The sequence below is a fragment of a genome, unplaced genomic scaffold (assembly GCF_019419815.1).
Source record: "Pyrus x bretschneideri cultivar Hongxiangsu unplaced genomic scaffold, Pyrus_bretschneideri_v1 Contig8, whole genome shotgun sequence".
In the NCBI taxonomy this organism is placed as follows: domain Eukaryota; kingdom Viridiplantae; phylum Streptophyta; class Magnoliopsida; order Rosales; family Rosaceae; genus Pyrus; species Pyrus x bretschneideri.
Genome location: NW_025999820.1, coordinates 9,874,600 through 9,899,061, shown reverse-complemented (window position 1 = coordinate 9,899,061; position 24,462 = coordinate 9,874,600). Strand labels below are relative to the sequence as shown.

At 34.3% G+C, this 24,462-nt stretch overlaps 2 protein-coding genes and 1 long non-coding RNA gene across 3 annotated transcripts; 1 reads left to right on the top strand and 2 right to left on the bottom strand.

The window, feature by feature from the left end:
- Nucleotides 1-2,185: 2,185 nt before the first annotated feature.
- Nucleotides 2,186-5,323, bottom strand: LOC103959116 (pectinesterase/pectinesterase inhibitor PPE8B). Its single transcript, XM_009371458.3, has 3 exons — nt 4,784-5,323; nt 4,025-4,546; nt 2,186-2,963 (listed from the first exon to the last, which is right to left on the bottom strand). Exons 1-3 carry the CDS (start codon nt 5,091-5,093, stop codon nt 2,266-2,268), a joined length of 1,530 nt encoding a protein of 509 aa, XP_009369733.1. The 5' UTR covers nt 5,094-5,323; the 3' UTR covers nt 2,186-2,265.
- A 9,473-nt stretch (nt 5,324-14,796) lies between these two features.
- LOC103959194 (disease resistance protein RPV1-like) lies at nt 14,797-23,387 on the top strand. Its single transcript, XM_048575243.1, has 6 exons — nt 14,797-15,507; nt 18,533-18,588; nt 20,499-21,505; nt 21,643-21,957; nt 22,110-22,889; nt 23,136-23,387. Exons 1-6 carry the CDS (start codon nt 15,020-15,022, stop codon nt 23,385-23,387), a joined length of 2,898 nt encoding a protein of 965 aa, XP_048431200.1. The 5' UTR covers nt 14,797-15,019.
- On the bottom strand, nt 16,117-18,515 carry LOC125473082. The gene is made up of 2 exons (XR_007255008.1): nt 17,609-18,515; nt 16,117-16,895 (listed from the first exon to the last, which is right to left on the bottom strand). It is a non-coding gene; the product is annotated as an uncharacterized LOC125473082 (long non-coding RNA).
- Nucleotides 23,388-24,462: the final 1,075 nt, after the last annotated feature.

Here is a 24,462-nt window from a genome sequence, read left to right as displayed (position 1 = left end):
AGAAGTAAAAAATAGTGTGTAAATAGCACTATCCAAATTAGATAGCAACATTCTTGACTTAATTACAAAAATTAAAAACAGTTTTAGGTGCCCATTTCATGTCATCTCCAACCGACCCGACCAAAGGGTCATAGGCTAAAAATAGTCAGTTTTGACACGAAAATAGTCTCCAATTGAAGGCTAAGCCAAAAAGGTTCGTGGGCCCCACCTGGCCAAAAATTAGAGATCTGACCAACGGACTAGCCAAGAACAGTCAGCCCTGTAGCCCAACCCAAACACATGCTACTTGACGTCATGTTGACATCAAATTATTGTTGGATTTGACTTTTTTTAGACAAAATTTTTTAAAATAAATTCTAATTTTTTTCCTATAAATACCTAAGTCATTTCTACTCCATTTCTAACATCATTTTTACCATTCCATACTATCTTACCTCATTTTATTTCAATTATTCACCAATTTTTCACATCATTTTCATTATATAAAGATAAGAAATCTGGAGGCTTATTAATTTAGCGACAAGTGACATTCAAAATATGTCCAAAAACGTTATTTTAATATGGTAGTTTAATTTAATTAACCATATTAATTCAATCAAAATAATACATTATGGAGGGGGCTAAAAATAGCCCCATTCGGTTGGAGATGGGTTTTTTGTCAAAGGGGTATGTTTTGGCCTATGGCCCTTTGACCCCCTCGATTGGAGATGATATAAAATATGATCTGATACTATTCATTAAAAAAATAATTTCTTGCAGGGCTAAACATGGTCCTTTTCGGTTGGAGATGACCTCATGTTTAGATATATAAATATTTTATTCAGGACGTCTCTTTTTATTTTTAATATTGTCAAAAACATCAATCATATGTCAGTATGATTCGTTGATAATGATATTAACGGATCACCAAAAATATATCGGTATTGTTCTCTTTATTAAAAAACGGATATGCATTCCATGACCGGAAAATATTTATGTAACATGAAACTTCCGTGAATAAAGGTTTTTTCCCAACCAAAACACACTCACAAAGCATTACAAATTGAAGGAAATCGCATTGGTTGAAATATGAGGTAATTGCATTTGCACGCCAACTGCTATACACACCTAATTGCAATTTGCAACTTGACCTTTGTATGTTGAAAAATCTCGGGAGACAGACAAATATGTGTGCATTATTTATCTCTCAATATCTGACATGCCTAGATTCTTTTTCTGTCAACTTTTTAAGGCTTTCTTTATCTGCGTAGACATCCGTCTTGTAAATGGACAAGGAATGTCAGCTCTTCCCTGGTGCTTCATGTTTGTGTGATCACGATTAAATCACGTTAATATTTTATATTATTATTCCTTTTTGTATTATTACCTTTATAAAAAAACAATATAAAATATTAACGTGGCTTAACTGTAATCACAAAATAAGAAAATACGAAAGGACACCGGAAATGAGAGGGCAGACAATCCTTGTTATCTCACTAGCCCGACTAATGAGTTATGATGAGTATTGCCAATAATTACAATTGCTAATTAATTGGTAAAAAAAAAAAAGTAAAAATGCGGGGAGAAATTTCAAGTTTCCATTCAACACGTTATAATGTAAAAGGTTAAAACAGAGTTATTATTTAAAATAAAATTTAACGAAAAACTCATGGTACTGTTTATTTTAATGAAAAATTATATTTTTACACTAAAAAGTTAATTATGGTAGTATTCATTTTACTCTTTATTTTATCTTTAAAGTTAAAACTTAAAGTTTTCAAACTTTTTTCATTAATTTTTTTTTATTTTTTAAAAGATTAAAACATATAATAATGCTTGATAAAATTAGAAAACTGTTGATGTGACACCTGAAGTGTATGTAAGTTTTTTTTTTTTTTTTTTGGTCAAGGGAAGTGTGTGTAAGTTTCTCCTCATAACAAGCTTATACCCATGAGTTTTTTTCTTATTCTGTTTTTCCATTTCTTATTTTGTAGAACGCCCAAGCTGGTTCCCAAAAACCTATTTCAGTATTTTAATTGTATGGTAGAAAACTGACGTAGGTTCGAACTTCGAACCCTAGTTGGGGAGTTTGGTTTCATTCCGAGTTCTGACTTAAGAGAACTCGGGACGAAAGGGATTACTTTGATTGTTAAGAGTAGAAAACCCATTCATCTATGATACTTAAATTACCAATTACTGCTCTAAATTTTCTTAACAAAAACAAAATTGATTGAAGAAGATATAATTAGGTACAAGATTGAAATTACACATCAACTGCTTGAATTCTCAAGCCCCAAATCCTGCTGTATATTTGACACCAGTGGGGGGTAACCACAGGTTGCCTTCAATAAATTGGGCCACAGTATAGTTCTTTACCTGAGTAGATTCATTAAAGACTTGGTAGCCGGGCCACTTGACCCGGCTTCCGAGGCCCGCTCCAGGCCCATAATTCATGTACTCACCATAAGACAATGTGCTCAAAGCAAAATCCGCATTCCATTCAAGCCACCCCTCAGGCCTTATGGCATTGCTCAAGAAAGACTGCATTATTACAGTTCTTGAATACAGCTTCCAAGGCCTACCAAGGTAAGTAAAAGTGGAGTTGACAAAGGGTAACAAGTCTGCATCTGCAGTTATGTTGCAGAACTGGATGGAGATTCCGGTCGGCTCATTCGGGTCTTTCCGGCCTTGGGCTGTGACGCTGTTCTTCTGATTTGGTAGGCCTTTTTTGGCAAGGATCTGACAGTTTTGGAACACAACAGTTGCATCACCAAAAATAAAGTCAACTGTACCACTTATTTTGCAATCTCTGTAGAACTGGCGCATTGTGTGTGCGTAGAGTGTGTCTTGGTAGCCTCTTATTTCGCATCTGTAGAACACCGATAGGTCGGAATCCGATCTTAGGGCTACTGCCTGGTGCTTCTGTGGCCCTGCCGTGTTTTCGAACGTTATGTCTCTTGCTATGAACCCTCTGCCACTCACAGCTGAATACATAGTTCAATGAAAACAGGATCAGTTTTCGTAATATGAACCGTTGAATACAAATTCCATGTAGTGTAGAGAATATAACCAAAAGAGTAAATCACGATAATGGTCCTAAATTTATACTCGTGTTTCACTTTCGTTGTTCTATTCAATTTTTAAATTCTATAGTCCATCAATTGCATCATTTATGTTACTCCAATATTGGTTGACTTAAAGGTAAAATGGTCCACTTAGGTGTAGTAAAATGGCTAAAATAGACAAAAACAATTACAGTAATAGACGTACCACAATAGAAGAACCGTAAAATTAAAATACAGATAAGTTAAGCAATTATGACAACCCTACAAAAATATATGCGTCGATCACATATAACTTCTTTGCCGTAGCCGATATTATTAAAGAAAGACTATGTACTAACCAATGCACACCAAATCTCATTGCAAAATAAGATGTACATGCCAAAATAATGAATTGTTTTGGTCTTGATGTAAGACTATTCAATGTGTTCTGCTAGGTGAGGCCAAGAAATTAAATATGCAACATGCTTGACGTTTTCTTCCAAGAAATAAAAAGTGAGTCTTTGCATGTGACACTAGACTAAATAACCCTAGCCTCTATCATGCATTGGGACCATGTACTTTGCTCTCATGCCTCCCATCTACCATTTTATTAAGGTGAACATAATTGAATTGGTTGGGATCTCATTAAGATTCCAATCTTAGACTAGGATACCGAACGTTGCATGGCCCCCAAATCCAAAGTTGATAGGATAAAGAAAGAAAGAAAAATCTAAGATACTTTAGGTAAAAAGAAAAAGTTTCGGGTGAAAAATCCGGAAAATGCTCTGCTCCTTACAAACAAATTACACACATATACAAATAAGACTTTGACATTTGTGCACATTTTCGTATGTGTCAATATGCGATTTGCATGTTTGGAGGAACTCACACATATACAAATAAGACTTTGACATTTGTGCACATTTTCGTATGTGTCAATATGCGATTTGCATGTTTGGAGGAACTGACAGTGTGCGACAAATTATTAAGCATATGCTTACCAAATGTTGCCGATCGAAATGTGGTCCAACCATCGATATAGCTTCGATTTCCAGAGATTATGGTAGCATCCATACCATCTCCAATCATCATTAGGTTCCATTTTTTCTTCTTGATCTCCACATTCTCCTTGTATGTGCCTTTCTTGATGTATATAACGTAGCGGCTCATGCTGTAATCCGGGGCTGCTAACACGGCATCCATCACATTTGTGAAATTCCCGGTACCATCTTGGGCAACAACTGCATCCACATTGACACCGTCGGCTTGTAGAAGTTTTCGATCTTCGGTTTTAACCCACGTTGGGATTTGACCGTTAGGACCCTGGTGATCGGAATTCGGGTGCACTTGAGTGAGGAGGTCTTGGACTAAGGAGGTAACTTGGTTGAGGCCAGTTGAGACCAACCCTTTGACAATGCTGTTGGTGCCTTCAAACCCATCACTGCATGTGTCCTGGTTAACTAGTGCAGCGCTCAGCCATGTCCTCAGATCAGAACTTAGTTTCCCTGTGCTGTTACTTTTGCCTAAAAAAAAAAAGGGAGTTTTTATTTAATTAGCTTAGATTTCAATCCACCCCTTGACTTCATGAACCAGAATCTAAACTACCCAAAATGCGTAGGACACGTCAAACAGCTAACGAAAATGTCATACAAACAAAAAATCTCATATTAATAACAAACTTAAGCACTTAATTTAAGGGACTAAGTGGGATGTTATTTTATCTAATAAGTGGGAATGTTTTTCTGTTAAGAAGTAGTTACCTTTCTGGTTCTGGGAAGCAGAAAGGGACCAGTTCAACTCATCAGCAGAGAAGTCAAGCAAATCAAGGCAGTCGGAAATGGCGTTGGAAAGGCGGAAATCACCGAAGGCGTTTGCAAACTGAGAGAGTATGGTGGCCACTTGCTGCACAGCATCAATGGTGTCCCTCAACGAGCCCGCAAATTCGGATGCAGGCACTTTCAAGCACTCTGACTGTATGTCATCTGTGAAGCTGCAGCTAGCGAAAGGGATTCTGCTTTTGCAGCAGACACACAATAAGACTAAAAAAAAAAGCAGTTTCCCAGAAGCCATTTTCAAAAAAAAAAAAAAAAAGTGCTCAATGACGAAGACCTACTTAATTCTGTGTGACTAACAAATAAATATGAGAGTGGAGGAGGAGACTATTTAAGGGAAAGAGTGGATGGGGTTGATTGAGTAGAGGTTGGATAGGCAGGTGAGGGAATTTAAGAGGGCCGGTGGATCATGGTTGATATGGCATATGAGTCAGTAGTCGTGCCGATTGCAAGTTGGGGAAGAAGGCTGCAAGGCTTTATTATATACAAATCGAAAGCAAAATCCACCAGCGATATTCGTATCACGTGATAATGCTAATTGACATAACATTTTGTAAGCTTCCAATTAAATGACAGTATGAATTAAAATAAATTTATTTTTACTGAGTTCTGTTGCATTAATTCAACACTTACTAGTGTTATGTAACAAAAAAAACTGCACCAAAGTTTTTCGACTAAAGATCTTAATTCCGCGAATTATATGAAAGTGTTTCATTTGTTCAAATATACAAACAGACCCTGTGTCGGCGGTTCCCATTGACGAGAGATTTTTTAGTTTGATCGTCACATGAGATGATACATCACGTGTTTTTATAACAATGGTGGATTATATGTGTTAAAAAGTTAATAACTTAAAAATAAAAAATTTGCTTCACTTACATAAAAATACGTGATGTACCATCCGTATTCTCATTACAACTAAAAATTTCTCCCCATTGACATTGTGATGTTGGCATTTCATTCTCAAATTCAAAAACCCCACATGCAATTGCAAATGAAAATAGTGCTTATTTTTTCTTGGGTACCAATTTGTTAATTTGCTATATCACTAGTCATGTCACGTAAGTTCATTTAAGTGATACTGGATTTTTAGTAGGATTTTTGCAATAATTAGGGACGCGGTCTTGCAAGAAATTTTTTAGTGTGCTTAGAATACGGGTACAACCTCACATATAATTATACAAGTGGAAGGTACTTCAAAAAAAAAATCTTCAAATTATATAATAATATATGACGTATCACTCTATGTTACAAGCACACTCAAAATCTCTGTATTTATGCGTGCCATGTTATTGTGTTCTTAGGCAATTAGAATCTTGGAAAAGGAATTTGTATGTATTGAATGTACTATTATATGATTGTATTCTGTATCAATAATCTAAAAATGTGTAAAAAACAATATAGCAAATTAATTATTATTGACACTAAATATCGCTGTATTAGTGAACACGTATCATGCACAAGTCAGTCTCTGTCCGTTGAGCGGCCATTGCATGCAAATTACTTGTCTTTCCATGCATTCCCCCTCTCCTCTTCCAAGAACAATTGGATTGACTGTGATTATTAACATCTGCGTGCCGGTGTGCCACGTGTACACATATCTCTTTTCCAGATTTCAGCACCTTCTAAAGTCAATTTGTTACACAAGCTACTCCAGATTATATTATTTTTCTAATATTTTATAAGGGAAAGAAGAGTTCTTCTCTCTTTAAAATATTCTATCCATAAGTTCATCAAATCGAACTCTTAGAGAAATTTTTAATTGTGATCGGAATACGAGTGGTATATCATGTATTTTTATAAAAGTAGTGAGAAATTTTATTTTTTTAAGTTATTAACATTTTAACACATATATCACACCATTTATATAATGACACATAATGTATCATTTCGTGTATTGATCATACTAAAAAATCTCTCGAACTGTTGATATATCACAATTAGAATTCAGTACTTGGCTAAGGGAAGTCGAACTCTTGACGTATCATAATCCTAAATTCAATATTTCGCTCAACGTGAACATTAATGTATGCATCTGGCATATAACATTAAACATTATCGGAAAAATAAAATAAAATCTGAACGTTATGGGTAAAGTATTATTTATGGCGATGGAAATTATAGCAGGCCTGATTGAATGAACCAGTGAAGAAGCCATATGAAGGCACATGCATCAATGAATAGACAAGTCTAAAGCTAGAAAGGAACATTTTCTTCCTCTCTTTATCTTTTTCCTTTTCATAACTCCTCTTGGCTAAATACTACTAACTTAACAACTCAGATCCCAACTGCAAATTTAGAAAAGAAAAAGAAGGAGAAAAGAATATTGCTGTTCTTAGATCAATATTGGTAATGTATGTATGGTCAAATTCATCCACGTTGAAAGAGAAATCAAAGTTCGGAAGATTTGAAAGTTATCGTCAATTCCACTTTGGTAGAAAAAAAATTTTAGGTCGAAAAATAAATTAACAAGCGGGGATAGTTCCACATGGATAGAATAGGTGATCAAATTCAATATTAATTAAGACAAAGCATTATATATATGCAACCACTGAATAAGTGTGGACTCAATTGACTCATGCATTCCATCTTGATAGGAAATTTTTTAGTGTATGATGATATTATCACTTAGTAATACTAATTCACGTGTTATAATATAGATAAAGTAAATAGTTGATATGTGTGTTTAAGGCTTAGTATTAATTAACAGATCATTCTTACACATTAATTATAACACAAGCAAATTCATAATACCACGTGGTAGAGTTACAACTATACCGAAAAACTTCGCCATGTTGAGATGTATTCCAATTTCACTGTTGAAAACGAAAAACAAATGTTTTTTGGACGTAGATGAAGATTGTAAACCGACAATATTTGAGAGCAGATATTGAAGGAAAGTGAAGCAAGCAAAATATGTGTCGAACTAAAGTGTCATTTTCTGAATTAAATGAAATGGAATACAATACTTGCACCAAGTGAAAGTCCTTTTCCAAAAAGCATTAAAGGCTCGAAGAAGAATGGCTCATGAGCTTTAAAGAAGAAGGAGAGAACGCGTTTTACAGCTTGCGTTTGCTTGGATTTTGCTCCAACTGCTTTTGCGTTTGGAAAAAGCAGGCCGTATCAGAAAACGCGCTTCTCATCAGCTTATTGCATTGGCTGATGTACGTGTAACATGCAAGTGCCAAACTAAGCTAAGCTAAGCCATGCATATTTAATTATATATTTCTTCTTTCATAATATTTTGCATGTTATTATTGAATCTGTTAGCAATATTATCGATCCCATTAATATTATCACCCACATGCACGTTGGCTTAATAAATATTATCTCATAAGTTTCTTTCTGATGTAGTTTACTAATTAAGTTTAAGTACCAATGTGATCAATGCCCTTGTATCATCGTTTTCAGTTCAATTCCATACATATAATTGTCAGTCATAAAATTGGCTTGTGTTAAATCCTACATCTTAAATTCTTTTTTTTTTTTAGGTAACAGGAAAATAAGAGGCATAGAATAAGATCTTGGTCGTTGTTTACCTCATTTCTTATGAAAAGTAGAGTTGACATATAAGGATTCTGTTTTCCTATTACGGATCATTGAGAGATATGAGTTGTGGATGATCTAAATTAAACCAACCACTTGCATAATAAACGGGTTAATAAAAAAATGAAAAATAATCATACCATTAAATAATATGTTTTCACTCAAAAAGATTAAATAATACGCACTATGGAAGCCAAACCCCGATACTTAAATTTTAACTATTAAGAATTGTATGCATTAGTATATGTGCATGTACTAGCTTTATCATGTCTATCAATGAATTTGTGACCAAAAAGATGGTGTAGGCCTAGTCATACGGACCGGCAAAGAGATTTCATGCACAATGTAGGCAACCATGTTCCTTGCTACTTTAATGAACTGTTGGATTCATCTTTACAACAGAACCTCTGGTTCCTTCTTTTTCTTAAAATAGGCTAAATAAAGTTATGGAAGAAGAACTATGGAGGTTGGGGTGGGGACCACACCACAGCTGAGCTGCTAAATTAATCGACATTGGGATCGTTTTAATGTTTTTAGAGTAAATCTTTGCTTTCTCTTTTATGCGATTTGTCGGACCGTCCTTGGGGTGGAATTGTAATGCCCTTCAAGTTTGGAAGCCATCAAGCTGAAATTTCTGTGCATTCTACTATTCATTTCCTCTCTCATCTCTTTAATCATGTAGTTGAGTAATAAACTGGTCAAGTTACTGGGAGACGAAATAATCGAATTTATTGACTTCTTTTAACTTTTAAAAAGAAAAGTACCATTACACTAAAAGTTCTTTGGTGAAGAAAATCGTTACTTAAAGATTTTAAGTCATATATCCACTTCATTCATCTCATATCATATCATTTGGAACTCAGACTAGCTGTTCCTCTTTGAGCTCAAATATAAAATAGGATATATTGACTCTTGCCAACCTAAAATTTTGTTAGTCATTCTTTCTTTACAATCTCGAAGCCAGTTGTGTAGGTTTTAAGGTTTATACTTTCACACTTACATTTTCCTCTGCACTTTTTTTTCCTAAACCATTAAATTAAATAAATTATAAGTTAAAACAAACAGAGTGCAGGGAGAACAGATGAAACTGCATTACAAAAATCATTTCCCTAATAAAATGTGATTGGGTATTTGGGTGGGTTGGAAGATGATGGGTTCTATGTTCAAGCCCATATCTCTTCATAAGCAAAGGTGGCACTGACCTATTTTAATTCTTTTTGGTTCAGTTTGCATTTTGCAAGCTATGATTGAAATTAATTTGAGCTGTTGAAATCAGTGTGGCCTATAATTAAATTCAGCTTATATCTTAAAATTTTATGTATTTCAATAGTAGAGCAAGAGCGTTAGTGAGTAATTACAAAGTTAGTTAGGAAGAATTGGTAAGAACCGAACCAGTATCAGGTAGCATAAATACGATTCACATCCACTACTACCATAAAACATTATTTGCATTCATTTTTTTTTTATGTATATATCTTTTGACAAAACCATATTCTAAATTAACCTAATTTAGAAGAAAGGAGATTCATACTCCGTTAAGAGGACCAGCCCACTTCCCTAACAAACCGACTGGCCTCACTCATTTTATATCTTCAAATTTAGACAAACGGATAAATAATAAGACGCAAATTAATGTTAAATAATGCTACATTTCGTCTATTATAAATGAAAAGTACACATAGATATAACTTTTCCCAACTCTTCAACAAAAAATTATAAATGAAAAATACACATTGGTATAACATTTGGATCAGATGCTCAGTCTTTCACTTACACTTGCTTCTCTTGCCTAAAATGTAAAAATATCATCAATAAAAAACAGAAACACCATCAAGCTAATCAAATCAATTGAAAGTCGTTTCTACTATATAAAATCGTCTATAAATCAAATGAAAGCGGAAATCAATAGAAATCCACCAAGCTAAGCTGGTTTGTACATTATTGTGAAAAAGCATAAGCAGCGGACTTCCAAACAACCATCTAGGAACTTCGAATTTAGTCCTCAAATGCCAGCAATGGAGAAATTAAAGCTTCTACAACAATCTTTAAAGTCGGATGGATAAACCTGATGGAAATTGCGCATGATTAAAAAGCCAATTTACCTCAAGAATAGTTCCATAACTAACATCACTTAATCCTGACAAGTTGAATCAGAAAAACTATAAAACTTGCATCAAACATTTCATAAGCAATTCAACATTATCTCTAAATCCACACCTTTCCATCGTCCCAATTTGGTGATGAATTGTTGAATCTTTGAATGTGATCTCTGGTACAATAGCAATTAGTTATAATTTCTTCTCTACAACATTTGCCCTTCTAAGTAATATAATATTCATTTTCAATCTGCAGAAACAAAGATTTCATATATGTAGGTGGCTAGTTATTAGAAAAACAGAAACCATATTTGTATCCTAAACATACCTGTGACTGTAAGTCTGTAAGTGAGTAAGCCACAGCCCTTGACTAATAAAACCAAATTCTAATTAATTAAAACAAACAACAATGGAAGGAAAACAAACTTCATAACTTCGTATTAATATAGCACAAAATGAGACAGTAGATAAAACCTAAAAAGAACTATTCGTTTCAGCCCAATTTATCAAGCTCCAACGTAAGTCATTTATTTTCTAAAATATTTCATATTTCTTTCCTTTATTTCACTCACCTTGATCCACCATCATGCTCTATGAGTTTGACCGCAATGCTGAAGCGACACCTATATGCCTCACAACTCTTCTACTTGAACTAACTTAAGCAAAATGTTACCATCAGAATCGAAAGAGAACATAGAAGGATAAGGTTGATTCAATAGAAGTCATTGCCTCCTCATCAGTCTGTTGACAAATGATAACAAAAATGGATAGGTTTATAAATTGAAGGGCTAATATTCTAGAAATCACAAAAACATGGAAACCACAACGGTCGGGCATCCAAAGGAAAGGCAGTTTAAATATAATGTGTACTTTTTTCAGTTAAATCCAGGTCTTTTTCAGATATGTGAATGAAAGAATCTGCAAGAAAGTAACATACAGGAATAGTGACCTGTGAGGTTACGAGGGTAAAGATCAATCAAGTTGATTCAAGCGGCCATGTTTTTCTACATTGTTATCTCCTCTTGATACTAAAATCATACTAAATCTTATTAATCAACACCAAATCAAAATTTCCATCTATTTGTCAATTGTAAAATCAGAAGCAAATCAAATTATGTTTCGTTAATACATATCCCAAATTATTTATATTTCGGAGTGATATCAAGTTAACTTTTTTTATTTGCATTTGTAGTTTTTCTCGAAGTCTATATCTCTTTATTTATACTGGTTTTTTTGTCTTTGAAGCGAGAGGAGTTACATGAAACGTGTAACCAAGACGAGAATGACTTTCCTTGTCTTCGGAGCCACCGGATCATCAAAAGAGGAGGCATATTGATATCAGTATTCCTATCATATAGAGAAGGAGGAAGAGCAACCGTCCACTTCCAACCAATGACAATATTGTGTATTTTTGTTGATATGCAGCTGGTGCAGTCCCCACGGTTGACGGGTTTTCTGTTTAATATTGTGTGTTTTTCTATTTATTTCAAGACAGTTAGGTTTTATGTCCCCTCCTTTTTTCCTATATTTATTTTTTGGTTAACTACCTTTCACACTCTTTGGGTTATAAAGTTTTGATTTTCTCATTTTGCACCATAAGGTATTGAAAAAGAAAATAATATTGTCTTTATATTGAAGTTATAAAGCAAATGTTGAGGCATAAAAAGACTCTTAATTCTTGATGATGTGGATTAATTGGACCAATTAAACAGTTTGGCTGAAGCTGAATGGTTTGGTGAGGGTAGTAGAGTGATCAAAACCATAAAAGACAGAGGACTGCTAAAATGTCATGGAATTCAGTTGATATACGAGGCCAAAAAGTTACCTGATAACCAAGCTCTTGAGCTTTTGAATTTGAACACCTTCAGAATAAATGAACCTCCATTAGTTCTGACACTTACGAGTTCTCATTAGCATAATGAAATTGTTGATCGCTGGCAAGCTATATTGGATAGTTATGATTCTTAGGAAAAAGAACATTATAAGGGCATTCAAAAGATACTTCGGAAAAGTTTTGATGCATGCGAATATTTTTGCAACAAGTTTTTGTTGACACTGCACGTTTCTTCAAATGTGAAGATAAAAATAGTGTAATACAAATACTAAGAAGTCTAAATTCAAGGTCCCTCAAGAATGTAGAAGTATTCAAGATGTCCTAAGCTCATCATTGGAAAATTTTCCCAAGGGTGTCGCCAGAGATTTGATAACGTGGCGAAGTCGGAAAATAATTTGTTGAATCAGGTTCCACTCTCTTCTTTCCCTAATCGAGATATTATATAGATTTAGTTGACACCATCAAGACTGGATTGCAAGTTTTGATTCCAGGCAATGATGGAAGTTATGGGGGATGCAAGTCCCAAATCGACAAAAACTAAGTTCATTAGCCTTTATAAGTAATTACATTGAAATAAGCCTGGCCCATGGACTTTGGGCTTGGGCTTGGTTACAGATTAACATATCAAAAAGCAACAAGTACGAATTAGCATACGATTCTCTCCCATCCTAATTTTTCTTCACTTTTCTCCCCTCCTATTTGAATGGTTACGGTTAAGTCACGTCAACATCTTATATTGATTTTTTTTATAGAGACAATAAGACAAAAAACAAGTGTGAGAGGAGGAGAGAGAGAAGAGGATGTGAATATGAGAGGAGAGAATCATGCTCCCAAAGAAAAACAATGAAAAAAAAAATAGAATAAGAGGAAGTTGAAATAAAAAAATTATAACTCTAACAAGTAATCATTTACCACAGTGGTGAAAAAAAGTTGAGTTTTTATACGACAATATAGGTTTGAACTTTATCGGTAACTAATCTAACAAAATTAATCGTTTGACAAAAAAAAATAAACTAAACTCTCTCTACCCTTCACCCTTTCCTCTTCCGCTTCGTTTACTACAGTGCATCTTTCTTTTTTGGGAATTTTAATGAAACACTTCTTGTACTATTCACTTTTACCGTTAAAGACATTTTTACCTTGAAAAGTCACTTATAGTACTATTCATTTACACCTTTGTTTTGTCTTTTTGATTAAAACTAAAGTTTTTGATGACTTTTCATTAGTTTTTCCTTTTTTTTTCTTTTTTTTCTTTTTTTTCTTTTTTTTTCTTTTTTTTTAATATTTTTCTGTTGGTTTTCCACCTCCACCACCACCAAATCCACCATGAATAACTTCAATTATCTACATGAAGATGTGCGTGATTAATTAAATATTGAACTTTGAGTGTGTGGATTAATCTATTGACATATGTGTAATATGGTTTGATCGATGATAACAAGTCTATCAAGTGTTCCAAAAAATGCTGTTGTGAATAAACTAAATTTTCTTTTTGAGCAGTTCCCGCTCTATTTTTATCTAGGAAACTTGGACCTTCAGTGCTAGGACCTCCGATGTTTATTCTACGAAGTATTGCTTGTGAGCACTCCGGATTGCAAATTATGATTCCAGACAATGAAGTTTCAAGGCGGCTTGGCTGTACCCGAAAAGATCGAACGACATTTGAACTTTCTCTAGTTAACGAACGATGAGAGGGAGAGAGTTAAATCATGCGTTGCTCATTTATTCAGCTTAGCTGGCTATTAATTAATTAAATCCATCGAAAAAAAAAATACAAAACAAAGATTTGGTCTTCGAAAGTGGGCAAATGGGTCGGAATTATTATTTCATTCGTGGTGAAGAAAGGCCACAGGTGATTACGATATCAACAAATAATTGAATACAGACAAACTATAGTGCTCAATCGATCAAGGGAAAAAGAAACTACATAATGGAAAAAGACACATTCTTCCTTAAATTAAAGACCCCCACTAGTTAGTGGAGAGAAATTTGCCTACATCATCGGAGATACTTCCCTTGGTATGGCCACTTTATTAGTAATATTTTTATATTTTTCAGTCGTCTGTGATTATTTTAAAAGGAAAGAGGTCCTCTTCGAATCCCTTTCATCAAGGTCACTGGATCAAGTGATTCGGACCTTTGAAATTTAATCAAACAATTAAAATTATTATAACTTTTAAATGGGACTTTTGTTTTTAGTCGTTTGATTAAATTTCAAAAACCCAAATCACTTGATCCAGTGATCTTGGTGGAAGAGATCCAGAGAGGATCTCCTTCCATTTTAAAATCTTGTAATGGTGGATTGTTACATCAAAAGTAGTCGGTAGTAGTTTGCAAAGAAACTTCCTCTTCTTTAAATTAAAGACCGCTAAGTAACAATTTTTTTTTTTTTTCAATCTTCAATGAAATTGTCACGAAAATTCATCTGCTTCAACTTGACCACATTCACATTGAAAGGTAGTAGGTAGGAAATTGCTTGGCAGGTAGGAAGAAAAGCATGAGGACTAATGTAACAAGAGAGAGTCCACATTCACATTGAAGGTGGTAGGAAACTGCTGCTTCCTTCACAGGAAGAAAAGCATGCATAAGGATATATACAACAAGAGAGAGTCCACACTCCATACCATACTGCAGATTCCAATTCTTTGAGAGGCTCTTTTCTTTAGTTTATTTGTCTTTAATTCTCTTATGGCCATTCAACTTGCCTCTTCTTCTTCCTTGCCTCCTTCATGGACATATGATGTATTTTTGAGTTTTAGAGGTGAGGATACACGCTTTACTTTTACAAATCATTTATATGAGACCTTGAACCGTAACGGAATCGACATCTTCATTGATCGCCATCTTAAAAGAGGAGAAGAAATATCACCGACTTTTCTAAAAGCAATTGAAGAGTCGAGAATTTCAATCATTGTAATATCTGAAAACTATGCATCATCAAGATGGCGCTTGGATGAGCTCGTACATATCCTTGAATGTAGAAGGTCAAGGCAGCAAATAGTTTGGCCAGTTTTCTACAAGGTGGATCCGTCCCATGTACGAAATCAAACGAGTAGGTTCGGTGACGCATTTACAAGACTCGAGCACAAATACAAGGACGAGGAGAAGATCCTCTTATGGAGGAGTGCTCTAAAAGAAGTATCAAATTTGTCAGGACATACTGTCAAAGAGGAAGAGTACGTACATTTCTTCACTCCTTGTAGTTTGTTTAATTATATGATTCTGTATTTCAGGTTTCAGTTTCTACTACAATAATACCTATTTAGTTGCTAGTTTTTAAATCCCTAGCAAGGGGCACATCCTTGACTGCAGCAATTCCATAATTTTTCAGCTTTGCTGAATGGCAAGTCTATAATTTACATATGAAGAAGATGACTCTTATGAGTCTTATCTATGCTACCATATAAAGTTGGAAGCCCATTCTTCACCATAAATGATGGGACAAAAATACCTTCCAAACAAAAAAGTTCAAAAACAGCCTAAAATAATGCAAGAATATTTTCGTAATATAAACATTGTTTTTTTACAATTAATTTTTTTTATACAGCTTTTTTAATTTTTTTTTAATAATTAGTACATCATAATGGCCTAGCAATAATGTGATTCAATTAGTTTTTAATTAAATATTATTTTCTATATTTTTAAACACATTCAAAACATTTTAACAGTCGCGTAATGCTGATTATAAAAATGATGTTTCGCGTGCGTATTTACACTAAAGAAGAGGGGATAGACTTAACTCACAATAATATGTCAAAAAATAATTTTTGCACGCACTACGCATGTACATGAAGGCTCGTTTATTTATTTATTTTTTTTGGAAGCAAGGGAAAACAACCAAGGTACATGAAGGCTCGTTTATGTTAAACCTACGTGTCCATCTTCTTCATATATAATTATAGACTTGTCATTCACCAAAGCTAGCGAATCAGGGAGTGACTTTTGTTGTTGCCGGCACTCCTTTTTCGTGTAATACTCTGCCATTTTTTTTTTTTTTTTTGAGGTGCTGATAAACTCACCCGTTATTCTATTTTCTCACACATTATCATTCCATCCACAATAAAAAATTTAAAAAATTAACATCTTATTTTCCACCCACTATTATCTCTAAAATAACTTTAATACACCACACCTCAAATGTCCTATTTTCACCGTCAGTCCCTACGTGAACTAACTTTACACCAAAATCAAGATTGCAAATCTCTAAAAGTCCAAAAAACTTAACTTATCTGGTGAAAATCTACAACCTTGAAAGCTACATAGTCATTGGTTTTGTTGGAGAGTTGTAGAGAGCAAGAGATCTGCTTCATCGATTCAACCAATTTAGTTCAAAGCAAAAGAATTAAATCGAAAAAATGGAAGTAAGAATACCAGAAACAGTAATAAAAAAAATAAAAAAAAGGCAAATCTGCAAGTAAAGGGGAAGCAGTTTAAGAGGGAGAGCGTACCAGCAAGCTTCTCAGCATCGAACCAAGATTATGATTCCCCTGGCCCCTCTCTCTCTCTCTCTCTCTCTCTTAAATTGCTCTCCTAAAGCTAAGATTTTATCCAAATGAGCTGGAAGCTATCACAAATGAGCTGGAAGCTATCAAATTAAAGATGCAAAATTGCAATAAAACGTTAAAAAATTTAGAGCATGTTTGATATTCTATTTGAAATTTTTTATCATTTCTCAAAACATTTCTTGAAAATAATTTTCTTTAAGATTCAAAAACTTGATTGATTTGCAATTTAAAAATTTTAAATCTTACGACATAAACTAGAGAAAGAGATCTAAAAAGAGGGGTTGCAGGAGATAGAGAAAGAGGAGAAAGGAGGAAAGAAAGTAATAGATGATTGAACGAAAGAGAAAGAAGAGAGGATCAGACGAGATAGAGAGGAAGAGGAGTGGGAGAAATAACCGAGAGAATGAAGGGAGCAGATTGAAGAAGAGACGAAAAAAGTAAAAAAAAAAAAAAAAAAGGAGAGAAAGAAGATAAGAGAGATAGATTTGGAGTAAGATGGGAGGAGGGAGAGAAAAGAAATGAGTGAGTTTAAGTTTAAAAATTCTAAAAACTCACTTTTTATGTTTTTAGAGAATAGACTATATTTTTAAGTTTCAGTTTTTGAAAATAATCCTACCAAACAAGTTTTTAAACCTAAAACTTGAAAATTGTTTTTGAGCTTAAAAAATTGAATTCAAATAAAGTATCAAACAGGCTCTTAAAATTTGTTGGAAAAATCCACAAACTGATGAACATATTTGGAATTGGAGCCCTAGAAATCACAGAAACGAACCATGAGAAATGCTATCTGTCGGCGAATTCTTGAACTTATTCCACCGCCGGAAATAATGGATCTTTCTCCCACTGATCAAAACTTGACTCCATTAATTAATCAACCCAAATATATAAATGAATTAGCAACCAATCTTTTTTTTTTCCAAATAAAAAATGAACCCTAGCTCGAAAATTGATTAATTCGAAATTAATTCCGAGTACAAAACTGACAGTGGAAGCAAATGGAAATCAGAAATAGACAAAGAGGGTAAAAGGGGAAATTGGGTGAGGAGAGATTTTGTTATTTCAGCTATGCAATTTGGATTTGCAGGTGACAGAAGATTTGGGTTGGGGAAGAGAGAGAGAGAGAGAGAGAGAGAGAGAGAGTGTGGTCGAGAGAGGGAGAGATTCGAATAATTAGAGACTGGTTTCCAAGAGAGAGAAGGGAAGTCGTTGGTGCAGAAGCCAGAGGAGAGACACGAAACAGAAGAGAGAGAAAAATGGGGGAGAGAGAAACGGAGGACGAAGGGTAGGGAGAGAAACAATTAGGGATCTAACATTTTCATTAAAATGTGAGTGGAAAAATAAAACAACATGGGTTTACCAAAAATATAAAATAAAACAATACGGTGGATTTAGTAGCATTTTATTATTATTATTATTTTCTTTTACAAAGAAATATAGCAAAAAATTTGATTGACTAAATATGTTTTTTTATTTAAACTGGTAGGTATGAAGTTACATTTATCAATAAGATTATTAAGGAGATCTCAGTCGAAGTACTACAACGCACATATTTGAATGTGGCCAAATACCCAGTTGGAATACAATCATGTGTAGTGATAGGAGCATATTTAGGCGACTTACTTAGCTTGTTTTCGTGCATCTATGTTGTTAATTCATAGTTGTTTTAGTAGTTTAAGCCATTTTCGTGTGTTTTTAGGTTCATATGGCTAAGGAAGCAAAAAGATGCATTTTGGAGCATTTTGGAGCAAAATTGGGCTTGGAATGGATAGCATATGATTGGAGCCAAAGTGTTGGACGAATTTGAAGGCCTTGTATTCATTTTGGACATAAAAAAAAGGGCCTAGCCCATTCTCTCTTAAACCAACCCCAAGGCCATGCATTTCCTTCCAATTCCAAAGCCCACAATCACTTCAAAAGCCATGCAAAGAACCATCCATTCCATCAAAAACAATCCATCAATTCACATGCAAAACCACCATTAACACACATGCACCCAAACAAAGCCAACCTAGCTAACCCTACATGCATTCTTTATGCAACTCTTCATCATTCCACCATTCATTCTTTATTCCACAAACAAGTCACATGCATTTCCACCTTCCTACTTCATCATTTCACCACATTCTCCCTCTTTAACTCATTTCATTATTCATTCACTTTGCATTCATTCAATTCCACCCCACATGCACCCTTTATTCTTCATCATTGCAACCATGGCACATTTACACCAACAAAACAACTCCCATGCCATGGCCTACTCATATTCCCATTTCCTTTCCAACATCTCACATGCATTTCCACCTTCCTACTTCATCATTTCACCACATTTTCCCTTTTATTTCCACATGCAATTCTTCATCATTGCAACCACAAACACCTTAAACAAATAGCCATATACATCTCCACTCCTCCTATAAATACCCTTGCATTCATTCATTCACGAATCATCTCATTCACAACACAACACAACACCACAAACACATCCACCTTCCTTAGCCGTGAGTCTCCCTTAGAATCCAAAAACCATCTTCCATTTCCACCACTCCTCATCCATTTCCATAATTTCCCAACACTTCCATCCCCCCAACCAACTATCCCTAGACCTTATGCTACAATAAAGAGGAAGATAAGAGGGCCTAAACGTTCATACAATTCAAGATTGAGTTGTTGGAATGTTTAGGCGTTTCTTTGATTTCAATGTTTAATTTCAATTCTCTTTGTTTTGTACGTATGAGGAAATAAACCCCCTTTAGCTAGGGGGTGATTCGAAACTATGTTTATGTTTGTAATATGATTTGATTACTTTTAATTACGTTTCATAAGTTGTGAATTCAATTTGTTTAACTGTTTAATTGATAACCTATTTATGTATGTTTATTAAGAATGAACGCTTAATTTTCATGCATGAATTTGACGCTAGAATATAAGTGAGTTTCACGTAATAGTTATGAACTTATATTCACAAGTAGTGGAGGTTGCTTATAAACAATCGTGTTAAACATATTCTTGGCATAAGTTTCATGCAATCATAGTAACGAATGCCTCGTCAACACTTATAGTTTTCATGATGCTTAATGATTCTTGCTTGTATCTCTATTATGCAATTCATGTAGGGAACTTGTGAGGAATGCTTTGGATTGTCGTATGCAATCATCCAATTCATTAACTTAAGGAAAACTTGACGGTTAATTTAAGCGGACCTAATTAACCCGGGGCGTTGAGAATTCATGGTTTATTGAAAAGCAATTAGACATCGTTTTGTATGCAAGTATAACATATGTGGAGATGAACCCCTTAGCTAGCTTCCCATCCATTCATTTCCGTCAAATCCATATTTACAATTTGTTTTATTTCCAAGTTTCCATTTTTAGTTTAAAGTCGTCCAAATCCAATCCCCCTTTACTTTATTGTTCAATTTAGTTAGAAATCAATTTAGTTTGTGTTTTTAAAGCATTTTGAGTCTTTTGGTTTGTCTTAGTGTTTTAACGTTTAGTTTCACATTCTTTGAGTCTAGTTTAGTGTTTTATCTTGTTTTTACGTTTTTGAGTCAGTTTCCAAGAGATTAACAATCCCTCCTAATCTCCGGTCCAGAACGATCCCTACTTATACTTATACTACAATTGACAAAAAGAGGGTTTAATTTGTGTGCGTATAAATCTCGCATCATGTAGAAGAGGTGGAAGAGATTTTAGATGTCGGTGAAAATGGTCGTTGTGTGGTTGGGATTTGGGGGGCACCTGGAATTGGCAAGACAACAATTGCAAAAGCTGTTTATAATGCAATTGCTCATAAGTTTGAAGGTAGTTGTTTCCTGGCAGATGTGAGAGAAACATTGACATCACATGAAGGTGTAATCAAACTACAAAAGACTCTTCTATCAAAAGTTCTACCTGGTACGAGGGTGAAAATTGACAATGTTCATCACGGAATCAACCTTATAGAGAAACTTTTGAGGCAAAAGAAGATTCTCTTAATTCTTGATGATGTGGATGAATTGGAGCAGTTAAACAACTTGGTTGAAGTCAATTGGTTCGGTGAGGGCAGCAGAGTGATCATAACCACAAAAGATAGAGGATTGCTAGAATGTTATGGGGTCGAGTTGATCTACGAGGTCCAAAAGTTAGAAGACGACAAGGCTCTTGAGCTTCTATGTTTGAATGCCTTTGGAAGAAAAGAACCTTCAGATGATTATTTAAGCCTTGCACAACGTGCAATAGCCTATGCTCAAGGACTTCCGTTAGCTCTTACTCTTATAGGTTCTCATCTGCGTAATAAAAGTATAGATCGTTGGCAAGCTATATTTGATAGTTATGATTCTTACGAAGGAGAACCTTATAGAGGTATTCAAAGAATACTTCGAAAAAGTTATGATTCTTGGGATGATGTAATGCAACAAGTTTTCCTAGACCTTGCATGCTTCTTCAAGGGTGAAGATAAAGATTATATATTACAAATATTGAGAAGTTTGAAGCTCAATGTACCTCAAGATTGTATTGAAGTACTCGTTGAGAATGCCATCATAACTATTGAAGGTAATAGGATTTTGATGCATGACTTGCTAGAAAAAATGGGTAAGCATATAGTTTATAAAGAATCTCCCACTGAACCAGGAAAACGTAGCAGGTTATGGTTTCATGAAGATGTGTACAATGTTCTAACTGAAAATCGGGTAAGTAGAATATATGTTCATACATTTGATTTGGCATGATTTTGAAAAGAAAAACAAAAAAATTAAAATAGACCTTGAGTTTTGTTTGTTAATTAAACAACATTGTTTGCTAACAATTGTTTTTTTTTCCATCTTAGGGAACAAAGAAAATTAAGGGCATTGTGGTGAAGTTGCCCAAACCAGATGTAATACCCTTGAATGCAAAAAGCTTCTTACGGATGGTAAATCTTGAAATTTTTATAAACCGTAATGCACAATTTTCTGGACGCATTGATTATATGCCCAATGATTTGAGGTGGATTGAATTGGGTGGACTTGACTTTCAAAATTTGGGATCCAATATTCTTCAAAAGCATCTAGTTACGTTCAATTTGCAATTCAATTATCATCCAAGACATCTTGTCATGTTTGATATGCCATACAGTGGCATAAAACAATTAAAGGGATTTAAGGTATGTATATGTATTTTAAATTATTTTGAACGAATACTAATTCAAATGTACACTTTATCTTTGGAGAAAGAAAATTTTCTCAGTTTTTCATTATTAATTATTCTAACTGAAGTCTCTGACTTTTTGCTTTGTTTTTTGTTTTTGTTTCATAGAATTTGACAAAGCTTACATCAATAAATTTAAATGGTTGCGAATTCTTGGAAAAAATTCTAGACTTTTCTGGAATCCCAAACATAAAGCACTTGGATCTACGTGACTGCACAAGTTTGGTTGAGGTTGATGATTTACTTGGATTCTTTGATAAACTTGTTTTATTGGATCTTAGTGGGTGCTCTAAGCTTACGCAGTTTGCAACAAAACTTGCATTAAGATCCCTTGAATGGCTTTATCTCAATGGTTGCACAAGGCTCAAGAGTTTTCCAGAAATTGAGGACAAGATGGAATCTCTATGGTATTTGGATATACAAGAAAGTGGCATAAGAGAATTGCCTTCATCAATTACATATCTTAGTGGGCTTCAAAGATTGAAAGCAAATGGTTGTGAGAACCTTGCAAATATATATTTACATGGTTCCACAAAACTGATCGCAACTGATTTGGATAGTTCAGATGATGACTGTCACACACTAATGCTTTCCGTGCTACAACATCTTAATTTCCTTGTGCCTTTCGATTGCTTGCTCACAATAAGAAGCCTTGATCTGTCGAGAAACAATTTTGTCATTCTTCTCGAATGCATTAGCAAATTTGTCAACTTGGAGGAACTTAGACTGAGTGGTTGCAAGAGGCTTCGGGAAATTCTAGAACTGCTTCCACCAAAATTAGTTTCTTTATATCTAGATGATTGCACATCATTGGAGAAAAATCTAAAACTACCCCCGATGCTTAGGGTTCTGGACTTGACTAATTGCTTTAGACTACATGGCGTTGAGGTGGCAAAATTGGAAAATAATTTGTTGAATCAGGTTTCTCTCTCTTCTTCTTCTTTTCTCCTGAAATTTAAATTAATTTTGTTGATACTTGAGAGAGAGGTCAGATCACAGATTTTTTGTGATTAGTTAACACTATATATATATATATGTATGTATGTATGTATGTATGTATGTATGTATGTATGTATGTATGTATGTATCTATGTATGTATGTATATATGTATATATATGTATTTGCTATTGCAGGGATATTGGCGCTCTGAATTGCAAATTCTTCTTCGAGGCAATGAAGTTCGAAGTGTTAGAAAATTCTTCCAGGCAAAGAAGTTAGCGCCAGATTATGAGTATGATCAGCTAAAGCAATGGCCTTCCTTGTCTTTGGAGCTAGCGGATGATTATACAAAGCCGAGGCATATTGATCTCCATGTTCCTATTGAGATTGAGGATGAGCAGGAGCAACCATCCACTTCAAAATCTCAGATGATTGACAATCTCTGATGCATGAGGATCTTGGGTGCATATATAATAATGTTTACTACTTGTCTGTCTTCTGTTTTCTTGATATGCAGCTGCTGCTGCCCCTTCTATATGCAACTTCCTCTTTTTTTCTTGTTCTTTTTTTTTTCTTTTTTTGTAAATATTGTATACGAAACTTTGCCGTCTAGTAGTACTGTGTATTTTTTTCATTTCTTTTTTCATATATAATGTGGCAAGTTGTTTGGCTTTTGGTTTGAATAATTAGAAAGCGTGTATTCATCTTGAACTGTGGTTTGGTTTAAACAAATCATGCTTTATCCAAGAGAATGAAGATGGTTTTGCCTATTACGTACAATCAACATATGTACATGTACTATATGAACTTTGGAATATACATATTCTGCTTTCAGCTTCTCACTTCATTAAAGAGTCAAGTATTAAGTCATCAAGTTAGTTAGATGTTTGTTATCATCTTCTTGTAAATTGGTAGATTAGACAAGGCCATAATTGTAATTGTACAGAATTGTGCATTGCTTTATATACTGAAGCACCATTGTAATTTTATTACATTGAATGAAATGAAGAGGAATATTATGCACGAAGCTTTCCTTAGACATTGCATGCTTCTTCAAGGGTATAGATAAAGACTATGTGTTATAAATATTATGAAGTTTGAAACGTAATGTACCTTAAGCTTGTATTGAAGTACTTGTTGAGAATACCATTATAACTATTGAAGGTAATAGGATTTTGATGCATGACTTGCTAGAAAAAATAGGTAAGTGTATATTTTGTGAAGTGTCGTCCACTGAACCAGGCAAGCGAAGCAGATTGTAGGATCATAAAGATGTCTACCTTGATCTAACTGAAAATAGATCTAGTAAGTAGAAAATAGGTTCTTGCATTTGATTTGGCATGATATTGAAAAGAAAAAAACAAATAAAACAGAACTTGTGTTTTGTTTGTTAATTTAACAATAATTCTTTTCTTTTCTTTTTTCATCTTAGGAACAATGAAAATTAAAGGCATTGTGGTGAAGTTTCCCAAACCAGATGGGATACCCTTAATGCAAAAAGCTTCTCGCAGATGGTAAATT

What these genes read in the sequence shown, in the direction of transcription:
- LOC103959194 (XM_048575243.1), top strand. Translation starts at nt 15,020, where the DNA reads ATGGCCATTCAACTTGCCTCTTCTTCTTCCTTGCCTCCTTCATGGACA. An exon ending in GAGCATTTTGGAGCAAAATT is followed by an intron (nt 18,589 to 20,498) that starts GGGCTTGGAATG and finishes TATAAATCTCGC; the next exon opens with ATCATGTAGAAGAGGTGGAA. An exon ending in AACAATTAAAGGGATTTAAG is followed by an intron (nt 21,958 to 22,109) that starts GTATGTATATGT and finishes TTTGTTTCATAG; the next exon opens with AATTTGACAAAGCTTACATC.
- LOC103959116 (XM_009371458.3), bottom strand. Translation starts at nt 5,093, where the DNA reads ATGGCTTCTGGGAAACTGCTTTTTTTTTTAGTCTTATTGTGTGTCTGC. An exon ending in TGCTTCCCAGAACCAGAAAG is followed by an intron (nt 4,547 to 4,783) that starts GTAACTACTTCT and finishes TTTTTTTTTTAG; the next exon opens with GCAAAAGTAACAGCACAGGG. An exon ending in ATTTCGATCGGCAACATTTG is followed by an intron (nt 2,964 to 4,024) that starts GTAAGCATATGC and finishes CTATGTATTCAG; the next exon opens with CTGTGAGTGGCAGAGGGTTC.